This window comes from Leopardus geoffroyi, chromosome A2 (assembly GCF_018350155.1).
Source record: "Leopardus geoffroyi isolate Oge1 chromosome A2, O.geoffroyi_Oge1_pat1.0, whole genome shotgun sequence".
NCBI lineage: Eukaryota > Metazoa > Chordata > Mammalia > Carnivora > Felidae > Leopardus > Leopardus geoffroyi.
The window spans coordinates 164,763,368-164,788,498 of NC_059331.1; the positions used below are offsets into that span (position 1 = coordinate 164,763,368).

A 25,131-nucleotide genomic window follows, 5' to 3' on the forward strand; every position below is an offset into this window, starting at 1 on the left:
ATAGCAGCTCTACAGAAACATTTTCCAAAGTCACAGCTTCCTAAAGGAGTTACGTAGGAGAAATGAGAAATGCAGTTAAACCTTCCTAAACAAATTAAGTACTTAGCTAAGTTCCAGAAAATGTGACACAAAGGTATGGAAGTTCATTTTATTTAGGCTCCAATGTGTAGATTACTTATTTAGTTTTAAAACAAGTTTAATATACACTTTAATTATTACCAGCACTTGATTGTTCTTCAACAACCTAAGAATGGAATAGTGTAAGGTTTTACTGTACTAGTTTAAGAAATCCATTCTGGGGGCGCCTGGGTGGCTCAGTCGGTTAGGCGGCCGACTTCGGCTCAGGTCATGATCTCACGGTCCGTGAGTTCGAGCCCCGCGTCAGGCCCTGTGCTGACAGCTCAGAGCCTGGAGCCTGTTTCAGATTCTGTGTCTCCCTCTCTCTGACCCTCCTCTGTTCATGCTTTGTCTCTCCCTGTCTCAAAAATAAATAAAACGTTAAAAAATAATTAAAAAAAAAAAAAAAAAAAAAAAAAAAAGAAATCCATTCTGGGGGCACCTGAGTGGCTCAGTCGGTTGAGCATCCGACTTTTGGTTTTGTCTCTCTCAGGTCATGATCTCACGGTCGTGGGACCGAGCCCTGCGTAGGGCTCCATGCTGATGGTGCAGAGCCTGCTTGGGATTCTCCCTCTCCTTTCTCTCTCTCTCAAAATAAGTAAATAAAGCATTAAAAAAAGAAAAGAAAGAGACCTATTCTGGAACAAAAAAATCCATTCTGTATAGAAACATTTATATTAATTCTCCCAGAGTTTTATACCTTATAATCAAATCATTTTAGCCCATTAAGACTTTTTCAATTTTGTATAATATCCCGGAAAACACCATTTTGTGATACGTATCAACAAAACTCAATGCCACTTTCCCCAATAATAAAAACATGCTTTTTAAAACTGTTACTTTTTAAATTATGTGAAACTAAAGAAAACTGGTTGCTGGTTTTCAAATCCTCTGGTCTGGAGAAAAACAGTCTGTGCTTTACCACCCGCTGCCACGCCTTACAGAGATAGGGCCTGTAGTCCGCTTCGGCCGAGGAAGGCCCTTCGGTCCGGGCGGAGGCTTTCTGCATTAGGCTTTGTGTGGTTGCAAAAACAACTAAGCGATACTCGTGTGCAAGTTTCTCTAAGAACTGAGAACACTTCTTCAGAGAGGACTCCTGGGAGTTAACGCTCTCCCCTCCGTTGGCGCGGTCTATCCAGTAAAAGGCGGACAGGCTATCCAAGATCAGAAGGCAGAGGGAAGGGTGGCCACAGACGGTGCTTTCTAGGGAGTGCAGGGTGAGGAGCAGGTGCGTGCTGCTGCCACAGCTGACCACAGAGAGCCTCCCGAGGCACCGCTTCACCGCGTCTTCAGACCCGCCGGACCCGCCGGACAGTCTGCGCTCCAGAATCGTAACGAGCCGGAGCATGTCAAAGCGATAATCTGTATCAATAAACAAGACTTCTACTTCCAGCCCGCCTTCCGATTTTGGAAGCACACACCGCGCTGTCAAGTGATAAAGCATTTCTGTTTTTCCGGTTCCCTCTGGACCATGAAACTCAAGAATGTCACCTGTGTAAAATTTAAAAACGCCAGTCAAAAAAAAGGCAGCAGCACAAAAGGCTACAAGATGAAAATCTGCACCAATGTTTTAAAAAGACATTTGCCGGAATGTGAAAGAAAATCTAAACCCACGTGCCCAAATGGATCCATATGAGCAAACACACATCAGTAAGAAATTAATCATTACATTTCGCCTCTGAGAAAGCAGCTGGCTATTAATTAGCATCAAGGAAACCAGAAAGACAAGGCTGACAGGCACCGAAGGAGACCTCCTGGGCATGAGTCCCCATTCACGCGCCCTGGAATTGGTGACACCACGGAGTGAAGGATAAAGTCCACAGACCTGGGGTCTTTCAAAAATCTATTGATCACTACGGCACACGCCATTTCCGGTAGCTGATTACCCAATATCCGTGGGCTCCTCTCCCGTAAGCATAAAACCTCGGTTTACGGGGCGGAGAAAGGCAGCATGCCCAATTTAGAAACGACTTTTCTCAGCATCGCCGGCAAAGGGGTCAGCAGGTATCGCGGTTGTGGCCGCTGAGACCCGAGTAGATTTCTGTTGGGTTCCTAAGCTCCGCTTGGCTCGTGCAGGTGCCTGCCACCTCTGCCCTGCTGCTCCCTCCGCTGGAGGCGAGGTAGTGAGGGTGAAGGGGGTACCCCGAGCTCGGCAGGCAGGAGGACAGGAGGTGCCCAAGGCCCTGAGGACAATACGGAGCCCACGCCAGCTACGCCGGGCCTGCCTCCATACCACTTGTGATGTGAGGACACTGAGTCTCCATCAGGTCACGTGAGCTGGAACAGTCCCGGCATCATGGGAGAACAGTTCCCGCGTGCGGTTCTGTGCATGTGGAGCTAGAAGGGTCCACAGCCCTCAGGCCTAAATGCCAATAGCCTCCCTCAACTGAAAACGCCCCTCACATTCCCAAATGCCATTAGTTACTCTTTGCTACGTGAATTTCTTGAAACAGTATCGGCTGGCATGACATCTGCACTGTAAATCATTTTCCTAGCATTCTGAATTGAAGTAAACTACTCTGGACTTTAAAGACTCCAGATCTTTTTCTACATAGGTTCCAATAACTCTCTTTCAGTGAGGAAATTAAACACTCAGGGAAACAGTCCTGCCCTCCAGAGCTTTTCGAAATCCACTCTGAACAATGGCCTTCCAATTCTGGCTAGTTTGTTTCCATGTAATTTACGGTTGAACCACATAATTGGAAACACTGTGTTAAAAATGTAGATTCCTGGGGCATCTGGGTGGCTCAGTCGGTTAAGTGTCCAACTTGGGCTTCGGTCATGATCTCGCGGTTTGTGAGTTCCAGCCCCGCATCGGCCTCTGTGCTGATGGCTCAGAGCCTGGAGCCTGCTTTGGATTCTGGTCTCCCTCGCTCTCTGCCCCTCACCCGCTCACGCTCTATCTCTGTCTCTCACAGATGAATAAACATTAAAAAAAATAAAAAATAGGGGCGCCTGGGTGGCGCAGTCGGTTAAGCGTCCGACTTCAGCCAGGTCACGATCTCGCGGTCCGTGAGTTCGAGCCCCGCGTCGGGCTCTGGGCTGATGGCTCAGAGCCTGGAGCCTGTTTCCGATTCTGTGTCTCCCTCTCTCTCTGCCCCTCCCCCGTTCATGCTCTGTCTCACTCTGTCCCAAAAATAAATAAACGTTGAAAAAAAAAAAAAATTAAAAAAAAAAAAAAAATTAAAAAAAAAAATAAATAAATAAAAAATATATAAAAAGTAGATTCTTAAGCCCCAAGCAAACTACACAGTCTGAGAATCTGGTTACTTTATTTCCTATTATTACTACCAACTATTGTAAATTGGAACATTCACAAAAAGTGTGTAAAATAATCTAGCATGTTACCAGTATACCGTATTTAAGGTAGCATAAAACTGCAGCCAGTTTGTACTATAAACTTACATGCAACTTGCAATTCAAAATTTAAATTAAAAAGATTGCCCCTCACCCATCCACCCTGCCAAGATTCCAGACTCAAGGAACACAACTATTTTCACCACAACAATCGTTCACCAATGCTCTTGCCGAACGTTAACACAGTGACCAAAATCGTATTCAGTGCTCTCTCCTACTATATGACTTAGGAGCTAAGCTGAAATCCTGCCCTTACTCCCAAAGAAAGCTTTTCACTGCCCTCCATCACAGACAGAGAACAGACTACAGCCACTAGACGAGACATTAACACGGAACAGGTCTCAACGGTAGCGAAGGAACGTCGAGAACACAGTTGAGCAAGACTCACCCGAAACAGCTCGCAGGATACAACGAACCACAGAGAAACACGGCGGGGAAACCAAGCACCAGACTGCGCTGAACCTTCCCTTGTCCTTTCCCCAGAAGAGAAGGCGGAAGAGGCCGCCCGACGGCCACCAACCTTTCTGCCGCGCTTCACAGATAAAAAGGGACAATTCGGGATATTTCGTTTGATCCTAACAGCAATTCTGTGAGGTAAGAAAGCAAACTTTATAACCCTCCATCACCACGGTTATCACGCTATCCAAGTTTTGACTATTTACGTCACCGTATTTCCTGTACGCTACTTTAAGGTTGGGACTTGTCTATTCTATCTCCGGCACAAAACACAGTACCTTTTGAATGCACTTCATCAGATTACTTTCTTTTGGAGAACTTCCTGAGAGACACCTAAAAAATGAAAATGGAAGTCCCGATCTGGTGAGGGTTAAAGGCCCAAATGTCAACCTCGGAAGATGGCATTTGGAAAGGAAGCAAGTCTGGTAGGGAGACACTGGTCACCAGGACCCGGCAGGTGTAACGGCCCAGGCCCAAGGCTCGACACAAGAGCCGAACACAGGAGACACGCAAGAACAGGAACAGAGCGTCCAGTGCTAGTCCAGCCTCCTGCCGACTGTCCCTGGCCCAGGCACGGCTGCCACTCAGCCTCCTTCACTTCTTCAGAAGGCAAGAGCAAGGCTAAGGTAGCGATTTGCAGGTTCTTCTCAGAGCCAGGCCTGGAAGCACCCACACAAGCAAAGCAGGGTTTTTGATTCACGCAATCACATAAATACCCTAACAGAATTCAGCTTTCGAAATGCTACGTTCACTAGGTGTCACAAAATAAAAAGGTCTTACAACCAGTAGGATTTAAGATTTAAGACAGTAATAAGAGGCTGACATAACAATCTGAGTAAGCCACAGAGACAGAGAACAAAAAGCTCTCTCTCCTTGTAGATGAGAGTCAACCAAAAGAAAACAGGCCAAAAACCCAATTACTGGGATACATCCACGGTTAGAGGAGTTGGCATGAAGACATATAAAACAGAAAGTTAACAGAAAAAATTAGGAGGAGAATGACACAGAGCACAAAAGGTTTCAAGAAAACGAAACAGTACTAAATCCTAGTTAATGCAGCACAAAAGTTCTAAGAGTAAAAAAGTGGCAGAGGGGAGTTCAGGAACAGGTCGCTGAATTGGTCCTGGACAATTACCTGACAGCAGTAAAGGTGTAGTTTGCAAAAGCACGTTTAATATAAACATTACATTATGAACCAAACTTCAAAACCAGACAGTTGCAAGACAGAAGGGTGCTCCAGGAGTGCAGCAAGGACAAGGAATCAGGCTGCAGGAAGGCAGGGACATGCGAGGAATTAGGGGAAAAATACGACAGTTTACATTCATTTAGAAAGTACAAATATTTGGGGCACCTGGGTGGCTCAGTCGGTGAAGTGTCCGACTTCAGCACAGGTCGTGATCTCACAATCTGTGGGTTTGAGCCCCAGGTCAGGCTCTGTGCTGACAGCTCAGAGCCTGGAGCCCGCTTTGGATTCTGTGTCTCCCTCTCTCTCTCTGCCCCTCCCCTGCTCATGCTCTGTCTCTCAAAAATGAATAAACATTAAAAAATTTTTTTTTCTTTAAAAAGTAAAAATATTCAGTAGCAGTTTCATGAAACTGGAGAGTCAAATGAAAACAACGGAAGTTAAGAGAGAAAGGCAACATATTCCGAAGCAAAAGGAAAGAGACCCCGGGGCGCTCAGTCAGTTAAGCATCCCCGACTTTGGCTCAGGTCTGATCTCACTGTTTGTGAGCTCGAGCCCTGCGTCGGGCTCAGAGCCTGGAGTCTGCTTCAGATTCTGTGTCTCCCTCTCTCTACCCCTCCCCTACTCACACTGTGTGTTGTGTCTCTCTCTCTCTCAAAAATAAATAAACATTTTTTAAAAAATTTTTAAAAGGTGGGGGAAAGAGACCCCACAGGGGATAGGAATACAGGACACTGGCAGAGGGTAACTGTGAACTGTCTCTGCATAGTTCTGGAATTCTCAGAATAGAAAACCTTGCCAAATATTTTCTTGGACAGCAGCTGGTGTTCAGAAACCTCTTTCAGCATAACTCAAAGGAGTAAGTCTTTGAGGACACTTACTTACACGGTTTAACAAGGTTTGCTAAATGCACACATTACTAGGAAATACAAGACGTGGAATACGGACTCCTTAGATCCTTGGTTCGGCATGACTGAAATGAGACAAAGCTTAAGGCGAAATCCTTGCTTAGGAGATTATTAACAGGTATATAAAAACACTCTTCTCCTTTTACAGATTAATAGCAAAGCAAATAAAAAGGTCATTTATAACAACTAAGGAAATAAAACTTGCAAACTTGCAAATTACACATAAATATTATCATTAAGGCTGTAGATTACCTACAAATATATTTAATGATCAACTGATGTCAATTTCCCTGGTTTTATAAACATTTACTGTCTAATCACATCAAAAATAATATTCAAACATTATCTTTTTTTTTTAACAATGCCAAACTCTTTTTTAATATTCATTTTTATTTTTGAGAGGGAAAGACGGAGAGATGGAGAGGGAGGGAGGGAGGGAGGGAAGGAGGGAGGGAGGGAGAGAGAGAGCACACAAGTGGCGGAGAGGCAAAGAGAGAGGAGGACAGAGGATCCAAAGTGGGCTCTGTACTGACAGCAGAGAGCCCGACGTGGGGTTTGAACTCATAAACCATGAGATCATGACCTGAGCCGAAGTAAGATTCTTAACCAATTGCGCCACGCAGGCACCCCTCATCATCCCCAGGTGCTCCCCAAAATTATGTTCTACACAGGGGACATAGTCCTTTTAGCTATATTTGAAGTCACTATCTCAAATATTCCTGAGAGCTGTTACAAAAGAAATCATAACCTTGTCCACTCCAAGTATTGGGAATGACAACTTGCAGTAAAAAACCAAAAAACCAAAACCCCCCAAAACACATACACACACCAAAAAACATCTCTACCATTTGGCACTTGACAAATTAAACGAAATCAGAAAATCTGGATGGTTTGGCCTTGATAGTTGCTCTCACAAATAGCTGTAAAGGATCTCGGTAACAGATTGTCGGAGTGAGTTTATGAATCTAAAGATCCTTCAAAATAAGGATAAAAAAGAAAAGCCAAAAAAATACATCGTCTTGGTACCAATCTACTAATTGTATAACAAATATGTTGAATTTGCAGATTACAATCATTACAGTACTGAAGAGGTAATGAGTTGGTATATAGTACTAAGTTACTACAAAAAAACATTTAAAAATGTCTCCAACAGCATTGGAGATTTCTATAATCCCTAAATCTCTTACTGCTTCGACTTGAGCTTCCCTGTACAGTTTCTGATAAACTACTGTTATTGATAAATAACCCTTATGATACCAGGCCTGAGTGTGCCACTGCTCCAGGGAGTGTTCATCTAACTAGTTTACAGCTATCACATCCATGGCGGTTTTAAGTAAGCTCTTCTGTCAGTGACTGAACATGACAGTGTTTCTAAAGTTTCTACAAACCTAGGGGCGCCTGCGTGGCTCAACTGGTTGAGCATCTGACTCTTAGTTGCAGCTCAGGTCATGATTCCAGGGTCATGGGATCGAGCCCCACATCGGGCTCTGCACCAGGTGTGGAGCCTGCTTAAGATTCTACCGTCTCTCCCTCTGCCCTTCTCCCCTGCTCACGCTCTCTAAAATAAAACAAACATTTTTTTTAATTTAAAAATTGAAAAACAAAAAAAAGTTTCTACAAATGTAATATTCAAATGCGTAAGTGGTGCTGAGAACCCATGTTTTAATGTCAATTTCGTAAGGTCCAACTTAATAACATCTTTCCTGACAGAAGAGAAAGTCCCATTTTCTAACATGTTTGATCAAAATTTGTCTTTTATTATTGATAGTTTAGAAAATTGTTTGCTAACAGATCTGTTCTACGAGGAACAGTAAAGGGAGCCTTCTAGTCTGAACGAAAGGACAGTAGACAACTTGAATCCAAATGGATTAATTCAAAACAGGTCAATGCACCTACATAGGTAAATATGAAAGACTGTATAAATATGTTTTAGAATTGTAACTTATTTTCTCTTATCTAAGAAACAATTACATTAAGTAATAAATTTACTTATTTATTTGTTATAATGCATTTTAATTTCTTTGCTGTAATGGTTTTTTAATTTATTGCAATAAGTAATAATTTTATTTTAATTAAATAAGTTTAGATATGTTTATGGACATACAATGTATAAATATGTAATTTGTAACAGCACAAAGGAAGGGGAGGAAATGGAGCTATACATCAAAGCATTTATAAAATACTGAAATTAAGGTGGTATTAATTTAAATTAAATTATTTTAAATTAAGATATTAAGGATTAATGGTAATCCTCAGAGCAGCCATTAGGAAAATAACTCAAAAAAAATAAAAGTAATGACTGGGAATAACAATGGTATGCTAGAAAATACTTTTTTTATTTTTAATTTTTTAAATGTTTATTTATTTTTGAGAGAGAGAGAGAGAGACAGAGGGCGAGCAGGGGAGGGGCAGAAAAAGAAGGAAACACAGAATCCGAAGCAGGGTCCAGGCTCCGAGCTGTCAGCACAGAACGGGACACAGGGCTTGAACTCACAAACCGTGAGAGCATGACCTGAGCTGAAGTTGGACGCTTAACTGACTGAGCCACCCAGGTGCCCCTAGAAAATATTTAACACAAAAGAAGACAGTAAAGGTGGAAGAGACGCAAAAAAGACACACTTTACCAAGTCACAAATAGACAATAAAAGGATAGAAAAAGATATACCATATAAACAGTTAACTAGTAGCTAATGTGGCTACACTATTATCAGACAAAACACACTTTAATAATTATTATTAGAGACAAGCAGCATTTTTGTTTTCCATTGTGTTAAAAGACAGCATAAAATTTACCCTCTTAACCATTTTTTTAACGTTTATTTTTTACAGAGAGAGAGAGAGAGAGAGAGATCGAGTGGGGTAAGGACAGAGAGAGAGGGAGACACAGAATCCGAAGTAGGTTCCAGGCTCTGAGCTGTCCACACAGAGCCTGATGCTGGGCTCAAACCCACAAACTGTGAGATCATGACCTGAACCAAAGTCAGATGCTTAACCGACTGAGTCACCCAGGCGACCGGAGCATCTCAACAGTTTTTAAGTTTCACATTGTTGTGAAACATCTCCAGAACTTTTCCATGGTGCAAAACTGAAACTATGTACCCATTAAACAACTCCCCTTTTCCTCCTTTCTCCCCAGCCCCCGGTACCCACCATTCTACTTTTTGTTTCTATGGATTTGCCTGCTTTAGATACCTCATATACGTGAAGTCACGCAGCGTTTTTCTTTTTGTGATTGGTTTATTTGACTTAGCACGTCCTCCTGGTTTCTCCACGCAGTAGCATGTGACAGGATGTCCCTCCTTTTTCAGGCTGAATCATATTCTATGAGTTGCGCAGACTACATTGTGCTTATCCGTTCACTGTCGGTGAGCACCTGGGTCTCTTCTACCTCTTAGCCACTGGGAACGGTATTGCTATGAACACAGGTATGCAAATATCTTCGACACTCGGCTTTCAATTCTCTTGGAGATATACCCACAAGTGGAATTGGTGCATCGTACGGCAGTTCTATTTTTGATCTTTTGAGCAAACTCCATACTGTTTTCCACAGTGGTGGCACCATTTTACAATTTCATCAATGGTGCACAAGGGTTCTAATTTCTCCACATCCTCATCAACGCTTATTTACGTATTTACGTACTTACTTATTTACTTATTTATTTTTTACAGTAGCCACCCTAATGGGTGTGAGGTGACAAAGCACATTTTATAATGATAAATGAATCAATCCATCAATAGGGTATAATAACAAACATACAAGTGCCCAAGAGTACACGAAGCCCCCAAATATTTGAAGCAACACTGAGAAATAAAGGCAGAAATAAACAGGTCAACAGTAATACTTCGAAACATCAATACACACTTTCAATAATGGATAGAAAATTAGGCAGAAGATCAGCAAGGAAACAGAAGACTTAAACAGCACTAAAAACCAACCAGCACTCCAAAACATCATGAAAACAATCCAACTACAGCAGAATATACACAAGTGCACATCTAACATTCTTCAAGATAAACCAAATTTCTTCTGCAATAAAACAAATCTCAGATCAATTAAAAAACTGAATCACAGAAGCATGTTCTCCGATCAGAAAAGAATGAAAACAGAAATAAGTAACAAAAAAGCTGTAAATCTTCTTGACCTTGGATTAGCCAATGACCTCCTAGCTACGGTACCAAAAGCATGAGCAAGAAAAGATAAAATAAATAAACTGGACTTCACCAAAATTAATAACTTTGTGCTTCAATGGACACCATCAAGATCAACTTTTTATATAAGTCAATAATAAAAACACAACCCATTGTTTTAATGGGCGAAAGATATGACATTTCTCCAAATTACACATACAAATTGCCAATTAGCACATGCAAAGAGGCTTAATGTCACTAGCTGTCAGGGAATGTAAATCAAAACCACAACGAGATATCATTTCATACTCACTAGGAAGGTTATAACTAAAAACACAGAGAATAATAACCTTTGTCTGCAGGATGTGGGAAAACTGGAACTATTCTAAACTTCACCACCGGTGGCAAGTAAACGTGCAGCTGCTTTGGGACACAGCCTGGCAGTTCCACAAAAAGTTGCCACATGAACCTAACAATCCTTCCGGTAGGTATTATCCATGAGAACTGAAAACATATATCCACAGAAAAACCTGTACACAAATAATCACAGCAGCATTATGCATGACAGCAAAAAGCAGAAAAACCCAAATGTCCATCAGCTGACGAACAGATACACAAATCGTGGCATACCCCACACAACAGGATATCACTCAACAGTAAACAGAACTACTGACACATGCCACACTATGACACAACCTGGAAAGATGATGCCAAGTGAGAGAGCCATTCACAAAAGGACACATACTGTATAATTCCATTATATGAAATATACAGAAAGGGCTAACCTAGAGTCCAAAAGTAGTCCAAAAATGTTGCCTAGGGCTGAGGAACATGGGAGGAGGTGGGCAGTGACTGCTAATAGGCATGGGTTTCTTTCTGGGGTGATGAAAATAATCTAAAATCAAGTGTGGTCACAGGTACATAATTGAATACTAGAATACAACAAATCATTAAGTTCTACACTTAAACAGGTGAATTACAGCTCTACAAAGCTCGTACATTAAAAGAGAAAAATGACCCAAGCACAGAACCTTTTTTCTAAGTGTCCCTAGTGTAGACGTGCTGTGGGAAGAGTGGGTACGTCTTTTCCCTTCTGTGGAAATATCACCAGACATTGGGGTACCTAAGGACTTCCCTGTGATTCTCAAAGTTCTAAAGAATTAAAAAATACAATAATAACAAAACTCCCACAAATAACGTGTGTCGGGATAAGAGAGCTCAATACTGATTCTCAAGATTTACCAAAGATGAGTCAAACTCCATCTCTGACACAGATAACAAAGACTTGAAAGTGTTCTGTCGTGATCTAGTTCTCACTTTTTAATTTTACGGTTTAATCCATACAGCCACTTGCTAGGGGTATGTGCACACAAATGAATATATGTGGGGAAAATACACGCTTTAGAAGACAATTTATGCCACTATTTTGGTTTGAGATTGTTTTTACCATGGACAGATGAATCTTCATCAGCAAACAGATATGGTTCTATTTCTTTCAAGGAACTTCTACCTTCAAGTCGGGCAAGGAGCTTGCAAAAGAAAAAAAGAGAAAGAAAACTCGTTATCTAAAAATATAAAATCCTAGAAATCTACATTATATAATTTTCCAAAAGTCTATAAAAAAATTCACTTAATTTTGAGGATTTAAAGGAAATTATGAAATAGCAAATACAGGGGCGCCTGGGTGGCTCAGTCGGTTAAGTGGCCGACTTTGGCTCAGGTCATGATCTCGCGGTCCGTGAGTTCGAGCCCCGCGTCGGGCTCTGTGCTGACAGCTCAGAGCCTGGAGCCTGTTTCGGATTCTGTGTCTCTCTCTCTCTCTGACCCTCCCCCGTTCATGCTCTGTCTCTGTCTGTCTCAAAAATAAATAAACGTTAAAAAAAAAAATTAAAAAAAAAAAAAAGAAATAGCAAATACAATTTAGGAGAAAAATTGTGTTCATTTACTCAGAAAATAATTCATTTTTTAACTCTATTTATTTATTTTGGGAAAGAGAGAGCGAGCGAGCGTGCGTGCACAAGTAAGGGGCGGGGGTGGTGCGTGCGTGCACAAGTAAGGGGAGACCGAAAATCCCAAGGAGGCTCAGGGCTCCATCCCAGGAACCGTGAGATCATGACCTGGGCCGAAATCAAGAGCTGGACACTTAACTGACTGGGCCACCCAGGTGCTCTGAAAACACTTCATTTTTTATGTACCAAATATCGGATGGTATAAAACGAGGCCCTGTCTTCAAAGGAGCCGCCAGTATAGTTTGGGATATAGGACCAACTGCTAACTGCCAAGTATTTACCTTTCCTATGTGTCATGATTTCCTTTCTCAGTAAACTTACCACACGCGCTAGACAGATACCAGCTTTTAATGTGTCTGCCCAAGATACTGCCAACTCCTCGTCTAGTGGAGGAGGGGGCAAAGGCGAAAGTGAGAAAAAACGCACTTGAGGAGCTCCCGCCCGAATTCATTAGGTGAAGAGAGCTCGGGCAGGTACCGAGCGCAAGTGCATCAGCCAGGGTGCAGAGGCGCGGAGGCGACAAGGAACACTCTGCTGGTAGGTGAACTGTACACAGATGTGGGACCGCTACGGCTTGTAGCTGGTAACATGAAACAGACAGGAGATTAATGAAGTCCTAAAGGAGCAAAAGTCAGATCACAGAAGGCCGCAGATGCCATGTTGAGGAGCCTGTTCTCTGGTTTTGAGACAAGAGCAAGGGATTTTAAGCTGCGAAGTGAGAAGCATTCTAGAACAGTTGGGACTTCAGAACCAGACCTGTTAGCCCCTTTCTCTGGGCCGGGGCCTTCTCATCAGGAAAGTGGTAACAGCTATCTCCCAGCCAAGGTTGTTGAGGAGTCAGGGTGTTACAAAAAAAAAAAAAAAAAAGTGCTTGGCATAGAGGAAGCACCGTGTGGGTCCCAGCTATCATCATCTGCTTATCATATCATCAGATTATCCTGGTGGCCAGAAGGGATGGATTTGAGAGTAAAACCAGCTCTGGAGAAGGCTGGAGTCTGTCACACTCATCTGGAGGAGGTGTGCCCACACCAAGTAGTTAGGAAGACGGCAAGCAGAACTGTGACTGATTTAAATGCCAAAGAGGGAAATGTAATCAAAGTGGATTCTCAAGTTTCTGAGGAATCAGCACAGATTTGACAAATCTTCCATACAACAGAAGACAAAAAAGAGCATATCACAAATGGGAACAAAAGCATTCACTCTTCACCAAGCAAAGGGTTCTCTATGTTAATTTAGCAACTACTTCCTGAGTTTCTCTTACATACCGTGCACCATAGCAGGTAAGATGCAGACTGCAGGGATGGAGAAGACAGCCTGGCCGCAGAGACTCTGCTGTCCAACCACTCCCAGGAAAAACCCTCAAAACAAGCAACACTAGTTTTTACATGAGAATGCCTTTGATGAGGCGGCAAAAAGTGTTAGTTCCATTAAATCATGACCCCTGGGTACTTTAAAAATTGTGATGACAGGGGCGGCACGCTAGCAGTAAAGAACTTAACCTTGACCAAAGAGAGGTCTGGCCTTTGCCCTTGGCTCCTGGGAGGTCATCCCTAAGCCTCTAGGAATATCCTTCCAGATAGAAGCGTCTTTACCTCGGGCCTTATGCCCCATCAGATAGTGTGACTTAGGGTGGGGCTGTGGGTCAACTTGACCTCTGGTATCAGAGGGGCTGGACAGTGAGGTCAGCTGCTCGCCTGCATCTAGGGAGAGAGCCCCAGACCATCACACATGTTGCTGGGAGGACTAGGCACTGGCCGCAAGCGCACGAGGAGAGGACAACCGGGAGGGTGTGCATCAGGAATTCCCCTGGACTTTGATCCGTGACATCTCCCTGGGCTGCTTTCAAATCTGCACCCTTTCCCTGCAGTAATCCATAACCATGAATGTAACAGCTCTCAGTGAGTTCTGAGTCCTTCCAGCGAGCTGCTACACCTAAAGGTGGTCTTGGGGAACCCCAAACCTGCAAGTCGTGTCAGGGCGGGCGCAGTCTCAGGGGCCCGAGACTTTGGGGTTTGTGTCTGCAGCAAAGGCCCAGCTTCACACACAGATAAAGGACTTCTGCTCCAAACTGAAATACAATCGTTTTTTTCTCTAGAAAAATCACTTACTTGTGTGGATTATTTGAGTTGGATGCTTTTTTCATAGACTACCCTTGTATTTGAAAGGAAGAAAAGACAAACTACGATTATACAGACTTCGGTACTTGGCAGACATTAGAAAGGAAGCCAGTCGCCTTAAGAAAGCTGACAGTATTTGTTGCCAATGACAAAATTTAAATTTTGGAAAACTTATCCACCACCATGACCGTGACAGCTGGCTCCCCAACACTTATGGTCCTTTTTGGTGAAGTCACCAGCGTTTCAACGTGGTTTTTCAAACAATCATTCAACACATCAGTCCTTGAAAGGTCCGTGTAATCCACTGAAGCGGTTATTTCCAAATGACCAGGGCATGATGTCAAATCATTTCTGGGTAAAAGATTCACTCCGAGTATAAGGCCAATCAATGGTTTTAATGTATGAAGAATTCCCTAATACACATTTTATATTCTATGTTGCAATGAGCTTTTAGGAAACTACTACTGGTCAAGTTTCGGTACTTTGGCATCAAAGAAGAAAATCCATAATTATCTGGAAAGACCTTCAAATACTCCTCCTTTTTCCAACTATGAACCTGTGAGAGCCCAGTCATCATGTACTTTAACCGAACACACAGTAATAGACTGGATGCAGAAGAGATGAAAATCCGTTTAACTTCCATTAAGCCAGACATTAAAGAGATTTACAGACACATAAAATACCGTCACTCCTCACCACATTTCAGGCTCCTTGCTGACAGCAGAGACAGACTCAGGACTTGAACTCATGAACCGTGAGATCATGACCTGGGTGGAAGTCAGACACGTTAACTGACTGAGCGACCCAGGCACCCCAATCCTCGGTGATTTTTAAATGTGCAATGCACTCCTAAAACCAAAAAGTACGAGAACCACTGAGTTAGAAAACTGAGAGTCCTGCCTGAAGAGTAAGACAGAAATGGGGCAACTGGGTGGCTCAGTGGGTTAAGCATCCGACTTCGGCTCAGATCACGATCTTGCAGTTCTTGAGTTGGAGCCCTGCATAAGGCTCTGTGCTCACAGCTCAGAGCCTGGAACCTGCTTGGGTTTCTGTGTCTCCCTCTGTCTCTCTGTCCCTGCCCTGCTCACGCTTTCTCTCAAGAATAAACATTAAAAAAAAAAACAGAGTACGAGAAACTTTCACAGACAATATGGAACACATAAAACAACTGTATGTATGCAAATGACTAACATGCTCATCAGAACGATGAACTTAAGAAGTTATGCAGAGAATATTTACTTATTATCATTGCTTAAAATATTTCAGAGTTCTCCCCTCTGAGAATTCCTTGTAAGAAAGTATTCAAGAAAGCTTTATATTGGCATGACTCATGGACAAAGATGGTATTACCCCTCTTACCAAATTGGCTACATTAGCCAATTTGCATCTGATTTCCACTGTTATTAAAAAATCAAATTCATTTTTTCGGGGCGCCTGGGTGGCTCAGTCGGTTAAGTGGCTGACTCCAGCTCAGGTCATGATCTCACCGGTTTGTGAGTTCAAGCCCCGCCTCGGGCTCTTTCCTGCTCTATCAGGAGCCCGGAGCCTGCTTCTGATTCTGTGTCTCCCTTTCTCTCTGCCTCTCTCTCTCTCTCTCTCTCAAAAATAAATAGACATTAAAAAAATTTTTTAAATCAAATTCATTTTCAAAGATGAAAACTTTCCACTATCGAAAATATTCAAAATAATGTTTTACAATGCCAAAGCAGAGTATAGGGAAATTACCTCTCAGAACTTGGAAACAGATTTACCCTTATAAATACAATACAAATACAAATAATATTAACAATTTATAGAAGCCATTTTATGGGACGAGACATCATCCAAACCTAGGCAGAAAACACCCTACAAACTGACATAAATCCACTATAAAATCTAAATTAACGATGTCCAGAGTTAAGGAGTTAGAAAGAAGCAAGGTACTCAGTAGGGCAAAAAAGAGTGTAAGTGTCCAGGGTAAAGGGAACGCAAGTAAGTCCTGCTAGAAATGACAGTTCAATCCTTTCAGGGAAGATTAACACACTGGGCAATCAGAGCGTGGTGATGGGAGCCATGAAGATAATTCAACTATTTCTCTTGATTCCCTCAGCAATCTTACTGAGGCCTAACTTCCTATTTGGGAAAGAATGCACGGTGGACACAACAATTTGAATCTATCTGGCAGTTTGACTAATATTGTTAATTGACAGATTTGACATTTGGTTTGTAAATCAATATACGCCAGGTTTTATTATCATAACAATAGTTAACCAATAATAGCTACTATCTGTGCTTACTGTGGTATCAGTAGTACATAATTTATATACATTATCTTTTTTGTTACATTAACTCTGTTTGCTATCATTCTATTTTTCAGATGAGAAAACTAGCATTTGCCAGAACCAAGATTTAAGAGACTTTTTGGCTCCCAAAGCCTGGAATTGTGTGCTACAGCGCCTCAGAGTCAGTATCGCGGAGTCTAATAAAATCTGAGTACAGAGATGAAATACTTTTTGGACCTACTAGGCAGATCAAACCAGTCGGAGACCCCGTCTAGGCAATCACCTGGCCTCTTTAAGCCGTCTCCGTCCGTACTCCCTCCGACGCTAACAAGGAGCCCTAAATGCTTTCAACAGCAGCATTATTACCGTAACAAGTATCGAGCCTGCAAGGGGCACAGTACTCAATTGTACCCATTGGTAAACACCTCAGCCAAGTCAAGTGTGTCCCAGGAACTGAGTAAGGTGATGGGGACACATAGCCGTAGCAGACACAGTTCCTGTCTTCAAAGAACTTAATAGGAGAAAGTCAAAAGGTTACAAAAGTGCCATAAAGTACTGTAGGTGCTACAAGAGAAACGCAGGGCGCCGCGAAGGTGTTTGAACCAGACCAACCAGCCATCTTGGAGAAATCGCCCTGAGGACCAGTCAGCGACCTGGAACCTCCCGGAGCACAGCACCCTCCCAACATTCTTTCCTTTTGTTTAACCACACCCTTAAGTACACCCTTGGGGCATAACTTCCTCCATCTGCCCTGGAGATCTATAACACATACATTAAACATTCTCCTCTTGGGTGGTCCCTCAGCAGGACTCCCAACCTCTAGGGCTAGAAAAGCAAGTCTTAAGGGAGGTGACTTTGCCGGAGATTCACTCCTCTTGTGCCTGAGAAGGGCGTGGTCAGTAAGTCCCCTAAACAAGCCATTTCACAACAAGCTGGACTTGTCAGCCTTTTCCTCCAGTCTTCTGGCCAGTTTTCTTGTGTGGGAGGCAACTTTAATGTTGAATGAGAGACTTATTTATAGTTCTCTTAAATGCAAAATGTACATTGATACAGAAATGTTTTTTTTTTTTTTTTTTTTTTGTCTTTCTGCATGGAATGTCCTTGCCCTATTCTCCCAATTAAATTTCTAACACCTAGACTACTGAACAGGCGAAAATAATACACATTCTTCAAGGCTGCTTCCTTCTACGAAACATTACCAGCCTGTTTCCCTCATCTGGATATAAAAGCTCAAGAGGAAAAGAATCTATTTTGGCTCACCACGTAGTCCAAATGCTTTATGTTTGGCAGAAACTCAGTAGTTGCCTATTAAATTAAAGGTGAAAAAGGTATAGGTAGGCAGGCTTGGGAAGGACGGAGTGTAAATAACCTCAAACTATTTTTTTTTAATTGTTTAATGTTTATTTTTAAAGACACAGAGAGAACACGAGAGCACATGCTGGAAGGCCGAAGAGAGAGAGGGAGAGAGAATCCTAAGCCCAGTGAAGCCCTACGTGGGGCTTCTGAGATCATGACAGAGCCAAAGAAATCTAGAGTCAGATGCTTAACTGACTGAGACACCCAAGGCGCCCCGTAAGCCTCATAAACTATTTCCATTTTTGTATTAGGACTGTCTATAAACTTCTGCCAAAGTCCATGAGTATTCTATGCCTATCATCAAAGCTCTTCATACTAACCAAAGTCCATTTCAGACACACTCATGGGAACCTAGAATCTTCAATACCTGATAAGCAGAATACCTACCATATAGATGTTTTTATTTCTTTAAAGTTTTTATTTATTTTAGACAGAGAGAGAGAGCGCGCGAGAGAGCGAGCAGGGAGGGGCAGAGAGGGAGGGACAGTGAGAGAATCCCAAGCAGGCTCTGCACTGTCAGCGCAGGGCCCAATGCGGGGCTCAAACTCACGAGCCGTGAGATCATGATCTGAGCTGAAACTAAGAGCTGGATGCTTAACCAACTGAGTCGCCCAGGTGCCCCCCATACAGATGTGTTTAAAGAGCAGAAAGAATTGGGGTGCCTGGGTGCCTCAGTTGGCTGAGTGGGTTTGGCTCCTTCAGGTCATGACCTCACGGTTGCCGACTTCGAGCCCAGCATCAGGCTCTGTGCTAACAGCTCAGAGCCTGGAACCTGCTTCGAATTCTGTCTCCCTCTCTGACTGTTCCCTGCTTGCACTCTTATCTCTCTCTTTAAAATAAACAAACATTAAGAAAATAATAAAGAGCTGAAAGAACAACTTAAGATCAGAGTAACCAGAAATGAATGACATTAAGGTAAATCCATACACGTAAGAAGCATTTGGATAAAGGCTCATTTCCCCTGACCTTTTGTAATTAAATGTCTGCAGTAGGGTTTCAAACCAGTGAAGTATAAAAGGCTACCTAAAGGGTGCCTGGGTGGCTCAGTCAGTTAAGCGTCCTTGGCAGGTCATGATCTCACAGTTCCTGGATTCGAGCCCTGTGCTGACAGCTCGGAGCCTGGAGCCTGCTTCAGATTCTGTCTCCCTCTCTCTCTGCCCCTCCTCCACTCATGTTCCATCTCTCTCTCTCTCTCTCTCTAAAAATGAATAAACATCAGAAAAATTAAAAAAAAAAAAAGGGCTACTTAAAGAAGTAATCATTCTAAACCAAATATTCCCACCCCTGCTCCGTAACAGGCCTAGACTTCTACCTAAAAACTGAATACAATTCTTAGTTTTACTACTTACACGTAGAGGAAATTCAGGCAAAAATGTTTATAACATAGCGAAAGTAAGAGAGGAGTTGGAATAAGGAAGCAACGGAAAGCAGCAACGTGAACATGCATGTGATGGATGCAAAACTGGGCCATTACGCCATCCCACAAATTAGAGGACCAATTTCTTTTCCCAGGTGAAACGAGACTTTCCAGGTCGCCACTTTGAAAATTCAATGGTCCTTCAGGGCAGAGTACGAGGCCTGGCTCTTTAATCAAGCTTTTGTCTAAATTATACGGCAAAGACAACTGCTGAATAATTTACTATATTGTTAAGTCCCATCGTTTCTAAGTATATTCCATGAAGAGCTGGTGCTATTCTAATTGATATTTTTTAAAAGCAATTATCCTATAAGAAAAGGAAAAATAAAGTCAAGCAAAATTTTCTATATATACGCCTGAGAATTTAAGCTTTTTTTTTTCTTTTTAAATATATATATTTTTTAATGTTTCTTTTGGGGCGGAGCAGAGACTGCGGGGACAGAGGATCCGAAAGGGGCTCTATGCTGACAGCTCAAACTCATGAACCACAAGATCATGACCTGAGCCAGAGTCAAATGCTTAACCGACTGAGCCACCCAAGCGCCCTCTTTTTTCTTCCTAAGTTTTTAATTCCAGTTAATACACAGCATTATACTAGTTTCAGGTGTACAATATAGTAATTCAACACTTCTATACATCACCCTGTGCTCACCAGGACAAGTGCACTCCCTGATCCCCCCATCACCTGTGTCACACCCCCCCTCTGGTAACCGGAAATTTGTTGTCTGCAGTTAAGAGTCTGTTTCTTGGTTTGTCTCTAGTTTTCCTTTGCGCATTTGTTTTGTTTCTTAAATTGCACATGTGAGTGAAACCACACAGTATTTCCTTCTCTTATTTAGCTTAGCGTTATCCTCTCAAGCTCCATCCATGTTGTTGCAAATGGCAAGATTCCATTCTTTATGGCTGAATAACATGCCATTGTGTGCACACACATTCTTTATCCACTCCTCAGTCCGCGCACACCTGGGCTGCTTCGGTCTTGGGTACCGTAAACAATGCTGCTGTAAACATAGGGGTGCATGTATCTCTTTGAATTAGCGTTCTTGTATTCTTTGGGAAAATACCCAGTAGTGCTACTGCTAGATCATAAGGTAGTTATATTTTTAAGTTTTTGAGGAACCTCCATACTGTTTCCCACAGTTCGCATTCCCCATCCACAGTGCACGAGGGTCCCCCTTTCTCCACACCCTCGCCAGCCCCCTTTACTTCCTGTGTTGTTGACTTTAGCCATTCTGACAGTTGTGTAAGCAGCATTAACCTCTAGCTGATTTGTAAGAACTAAATTTTAAATTTATGACATTCCACAAATTAGTAATTCCATTAAGTGCATTCTTCAGACCTCATCAGGAAGTTATGCCAAACTGCTTCAAATTGTCATTTAGATAAAAAAATCAAACATATGCAAGGTCCCAGAAAGAAAACAGAATCAAAATTATGGGAGCTTAATGTTGGCAGAATACTATCCTCACCTTGCATGTGAGGAACTCTGCTGGAGAAACGCTTCTGGCATATTCTCCCACCTCCTCGTACTCTTCCCCAAGGAAGGAGAGATTTCCTAATGGGTTATTTTAAGAGCAGGTACTAGGGGCGCCTGGGTGGCTCAGTCGGTTGGGCGGCCGACTTCGGCTCAGGTCAAGATCTCGCAGTCCGTGAGTTCGAGCCCCGCGTCAGGCTCTGTGCGGACCGCTCAGAGCCTGGAGCCCATTTCAGATTCTGTGTCTCCCTCTCTCTCTGCCCCTCCCCCGTTCATGCTCTGTCTCTCTCTGTCTCAAAAATAAATAAACGTTGAAAAAAAAAAAAATTAAAAAAAAAAAAGAAAACTGTCAGGGTTGGAGGCGCCTGGGTGGCTCAGTCGGTTAAGCGGCCGACTTTGGCTCAGGTTATGATCTCGCGGTCCGTGAGTTCGAGCCCCGCGTCAGGCTCTGTGCTGACGGCTCACAGCCTGGAGCCTGTTTCGGATTCTGTGTCTCCCTCTCTCTGACCCTCCCCCATTCATGCTCTGTCTCTCTCTGTCTCAAAAATAAATAAACGTTAAAAAAAATTAAAAAAAAAAAAAAAAAAAGAGCAGGTACTAGAAAGACATGGCTCATCTCCTTCATCCCTCCCGACAGTTTGTCGATCGGCAGCACCCATTCTGCCGTGTTCCTATACTTCAGTCTAAAAGGAGAGAGCACTCAGAAACGAGCATTTGCCAGAACAGTTGGCCTGATAACCTGCAGTGGTACACTGGGAGACAGAAGCCTGATCGGTGGGCTGAAGAGTGAATGGGAGATAAGGAAATACAGACACAGAGCACAAACTCTTTGCTGTGCTGAGGGGGCTGGGGCGGGATGGGGCATGAACATCTAGGGAGGTTTTCTGCTTTGTTGTTAACGTTTTATGTTAGGATGCTGATGGAAATGATTGGTGGAGAAGAAGATTAAAAATCCAGAAGACAGAAAAACCACCACAAGAGTGGGAACCTCTGCAGCAGTGAGGTCCCTGAGGAGGAATGGGATGGAAGGAATCTGTAACCTAAGTGCAGAAGTTGCACTTTCTTAGAAGCAGAAATATTTTTTATTTTAAGGAGGGAATTCAGAGAAATAGTACATAGATTATCAAGACAGACTTCATGAATAAGCAGGGATTGCTACATTAATAACTGATAAATAGACTTCAGAATGAAGAAAATTATTAGAGATAGAGATAAATTGCAGGATGAATAGAAGGCTTGATCACCCAGGAAGACATATGATCCTAAATGTGTACATGTCTACCAGAATCTCAAAACACACGAAACAAAACTAATGGCAGGTGAAAAGAGAAACTGACAAACCCACAATTACAGTTGGGGCTTCAACAGTCCCCTCTCAGCAACTGATAAACTTAGAAAATCAGCACGGATAGGAGATCTGAACAGTACAAGATCTAACTCATATAAATAGAACGCTCCTCCCAACAATAGCAGAACATACATTTTTTTTTCAAGGGCCCATGGAACATTCACCAAGACAGATCACAGCCTGGACCATAAAACAAACCTCAACCAATTTAAAAGAACTGAAATCATACAGAGTATGTTCGCTGACAATGATGGAAGGAAACTAGAAATCAGTAACGAAAAGACAACAGGAAAGAATAAGGGAGCTCCTGTGAAATTTTTTTTCTCAATGACACATGAAGAAGCAAGGCAGAAAGAGGGGAGAGGGAAAAGGAGAAAGATAGGAAATTTATCCACCGAAGCAACAATTGCTGAGTGCCTACTCTGGGCTAAATATTGTTTCAAACACTGGGACTAAAGGAGTAAAGTCAACAGACAACAAAGTCTGTTCTCATGACCCTTAAATCAATATAAAATGTCAGGTGTGTAAGTGTTAAGAAGAATAAACAGGGTAGGGGGCGCCTGGGTGGCTCAGTCGGTTGACCCTTGATTGAGTCGGTTGAGACTCTTGATTCTGGCTCAGGTCATGACCTCAAGGTTGCTCGCTCACAGACGCGCACTCTTTCTCTCCAAAAAAAAAAAAAAAAAAAACCCAACCATTAAAAAAAAAAAAAGAATAAACAGGGTAAAAGAATAAAGACTAGGGGCGCCTGGGTGGCGCAGTCGGTTAAGCGTCCAACTTCAGCCAGGTCACGATCTCGCGGTCCGTGAGTTCGAGCCCCGCGTCGGGCTCTGGGCTGATGGCTCAGAGCCTGGAGCCTGTTTCCGATTCTGTGTCTCCCTCTCTCTCTGCCCCTCCCCCGTTCATGCTCTGCCTCTCTCTGTCCCAAAAAAAATAAATAAACGTTGAAAAAATAAAAAATAAAAGAATAAAAGAATAAAGACTAACAGTAGGCAAGGTAAAAAATGAATTATTTTCTTTTACATTGTAGTCAAATGTTTTGTCCTTAAATCAAGGGTTCAGTGGGGCGCCTGGTTGGCTCATTCAGAAGAGCATGCAACTGTTGATCTCAGGTGCTTGAATATGAGCCCCACGTTAGGTGCAGAGATTACTTAAATAAATAAAACCGAACAAAAAATAAATCAAGGGTTCATTATAAGTTTTCCATTCACACCATCTGGCCCACTATTAATTCCATCTCTAGAATCTGTTAAAATATTTTTTGCAACTTTATTTTCTTGGAAGACCCTGTATGAAACGTCTTTTCCCTACTACTCACAAAATGTGGGAATGGTTGGCTATTTTTTAAAGCTGTAATTGTAGTGAATTAAAATTTTAAAGTATGGGACGCCCGGTGGCTCAGTCAGTCAGTCGGTGGCTCAGTCCGACTCTTGATTTTGGCTCAGGTCATGATTTCACAGTTTGAGATCGAGCCCCACGTTGGGCTCCGTGCTGACAACGTGGAGCCTGCTTGGGATTCTCCCTCTCCCTCTCTCTCTCTGTCCTTCCCCCGCTCGTGTGTGCGCTCTCTCAAAGTAAATCAATAAACATCTTAAGCAAAAAAATAAATGAATGAATAAATAAATAAAATTTTAAAGTAGTGCTTCAGTTTCTTGGGATGGCTTGTGACTTCAGAGATCCTCCTCAACGCAACGCCTGTGAGTAGAATCCATACAGTACCGCAGACTAAAGTGCAAAGGGAGAAAACAGTGCTCAAATAAATTAAGCACTGGCCACAGAGTGCCCAAAAACGCTTAAAGGAAAAGAGACTCACTTAGCTGGTGTTGTGAACAAAAAGGAAAAAGAATCAAGTAGCACCTGCTGCCTAGCTCCCCACTCTCCCCTCCACCCCTTCCTACTCCACAAAGTAACAGGTGCCAGGCAACCTGGCTCACGACCTCCATACAGACATGGCAGGCCTCCCATTTTTTGGATACTAGGCTCGTTCTCATGGCAAAAGTCATCTGAGTTCAACCCTGGTTTCAAATGATCATTTAAAATAAGTAAGGTTTGGGGGCGCCTGGGTGGCGCAGTCGGTTAGGCGTCCGACTTCAGCCAGGTCAGGATCTCGCGGTCCGTGAGTTCGAGCCCCGCGTCGGGCTCTGGGCTGATGGCTCAGAGCCTGGAGCCTGTTTCCGATTCTGTGTCTCCCTCTCTCTCTGCCCCTCCCCCGTTCATGCTCTGTCTCTCTCTGTCCCAAAAATAAATAAACGTTGAAAAAAAAAAAAAAAATTTAAAAAAAAAAAAAAGAAAAAAAAATTAAAAAAAAATAAAATAAGTAAGGTTTGGGGGCACCTGGGTGGCCAGGTCAGTTAAACGTCTGACTCTTGATTTCGTGTCAGGTCACGATCTCAGTTCCTGAGATGCAACCCCATTTCGGGCTCTGTGCTGGCAGCACAGAGTCTGCTTGGGAGTCTCTCTCTTCCTGCCCCTCCTCTGCTCAGGCTTGCTGTCTCTCTCTCTCTCTCTCTCAAATAGATAACATTTTTAAAAAATAGTCTCTAACGGTAGTGGTTCTTATACAAGCAGCGGCTCCACTCTTACGGAGCGGGGATCAGCAAAGTAAGGCCCAGCAGGCCAATCCGAAAGTTTACAAGTAAGTTTTATTGGAACACAGCCAAGCAAATTTGTGTACGTCTCCATGGAAACCCTTCACATTAGAACTGCAGGGCGGAGTAGTTGCGACAGCGAACCCCCACTGGCCTGAAAAGCCTAAATACTATGGGGCCCTTCACCTGAGGGTACTGCTTCTCTCCCTAACCTGTGATCCACCTGCCTCCGTCTCAGGGCTTGCTTTCCAACCCTGTTCTCCCGCAGCAGCGATACAACTACACGCCACTACCCGCAGTCCCCCCAAATGAGCCGTGCGCTTGCTTAACTTAACGCACAACCCACGTCACAGCTAGTCTCTGCTTTGAATGCCACCCCCTCTTGCCAAACCAACTTCACATGGTTCATAAA

At 43.0% G+C, this 25,131-nt stretch overlaps 1 protein-coding gene across 3 annotated transcripts in view; it reads right to left on the bottom strand.

The window, feature by feature from the left end:
• XRCC2 (X-ray repair cross complementing 2) overlaps window positions 1–25,131 on the bottom strand; it is a 184,557-nt gene that overhangs the window by 158,525 nt on the left and 901 nt on the right. Inside the window, exons 2-4 of one of the 3 annotated variants that reach the window (XM_045496259.1) lie at window positions 11,597–11,678; window positions 560–1,608; window positions 135–305 (exon numbers count right to left, since the gene is read on the bottom strand). The exons of 1 other annotated variant lie outside the window; for it this stretch is intronic. In XM_045496259.1, coding sequence (XP_045352215.1) covers window positions 899–1,608; window positions 11,597–11,678 — 792 coding nt within the window. In that variant the 3' untranslated portion in view covers window positions 135–305; window positions 560–898. Of the gene's footprint in view, window positions 1–134; window positions 306–559; window positions 1,609–11,596; window positions 11,681–25,131 lie in introns of those variants that run through there. One more of the 3 variants, XR_006716662.1, reaches the window with a different exon arrangement.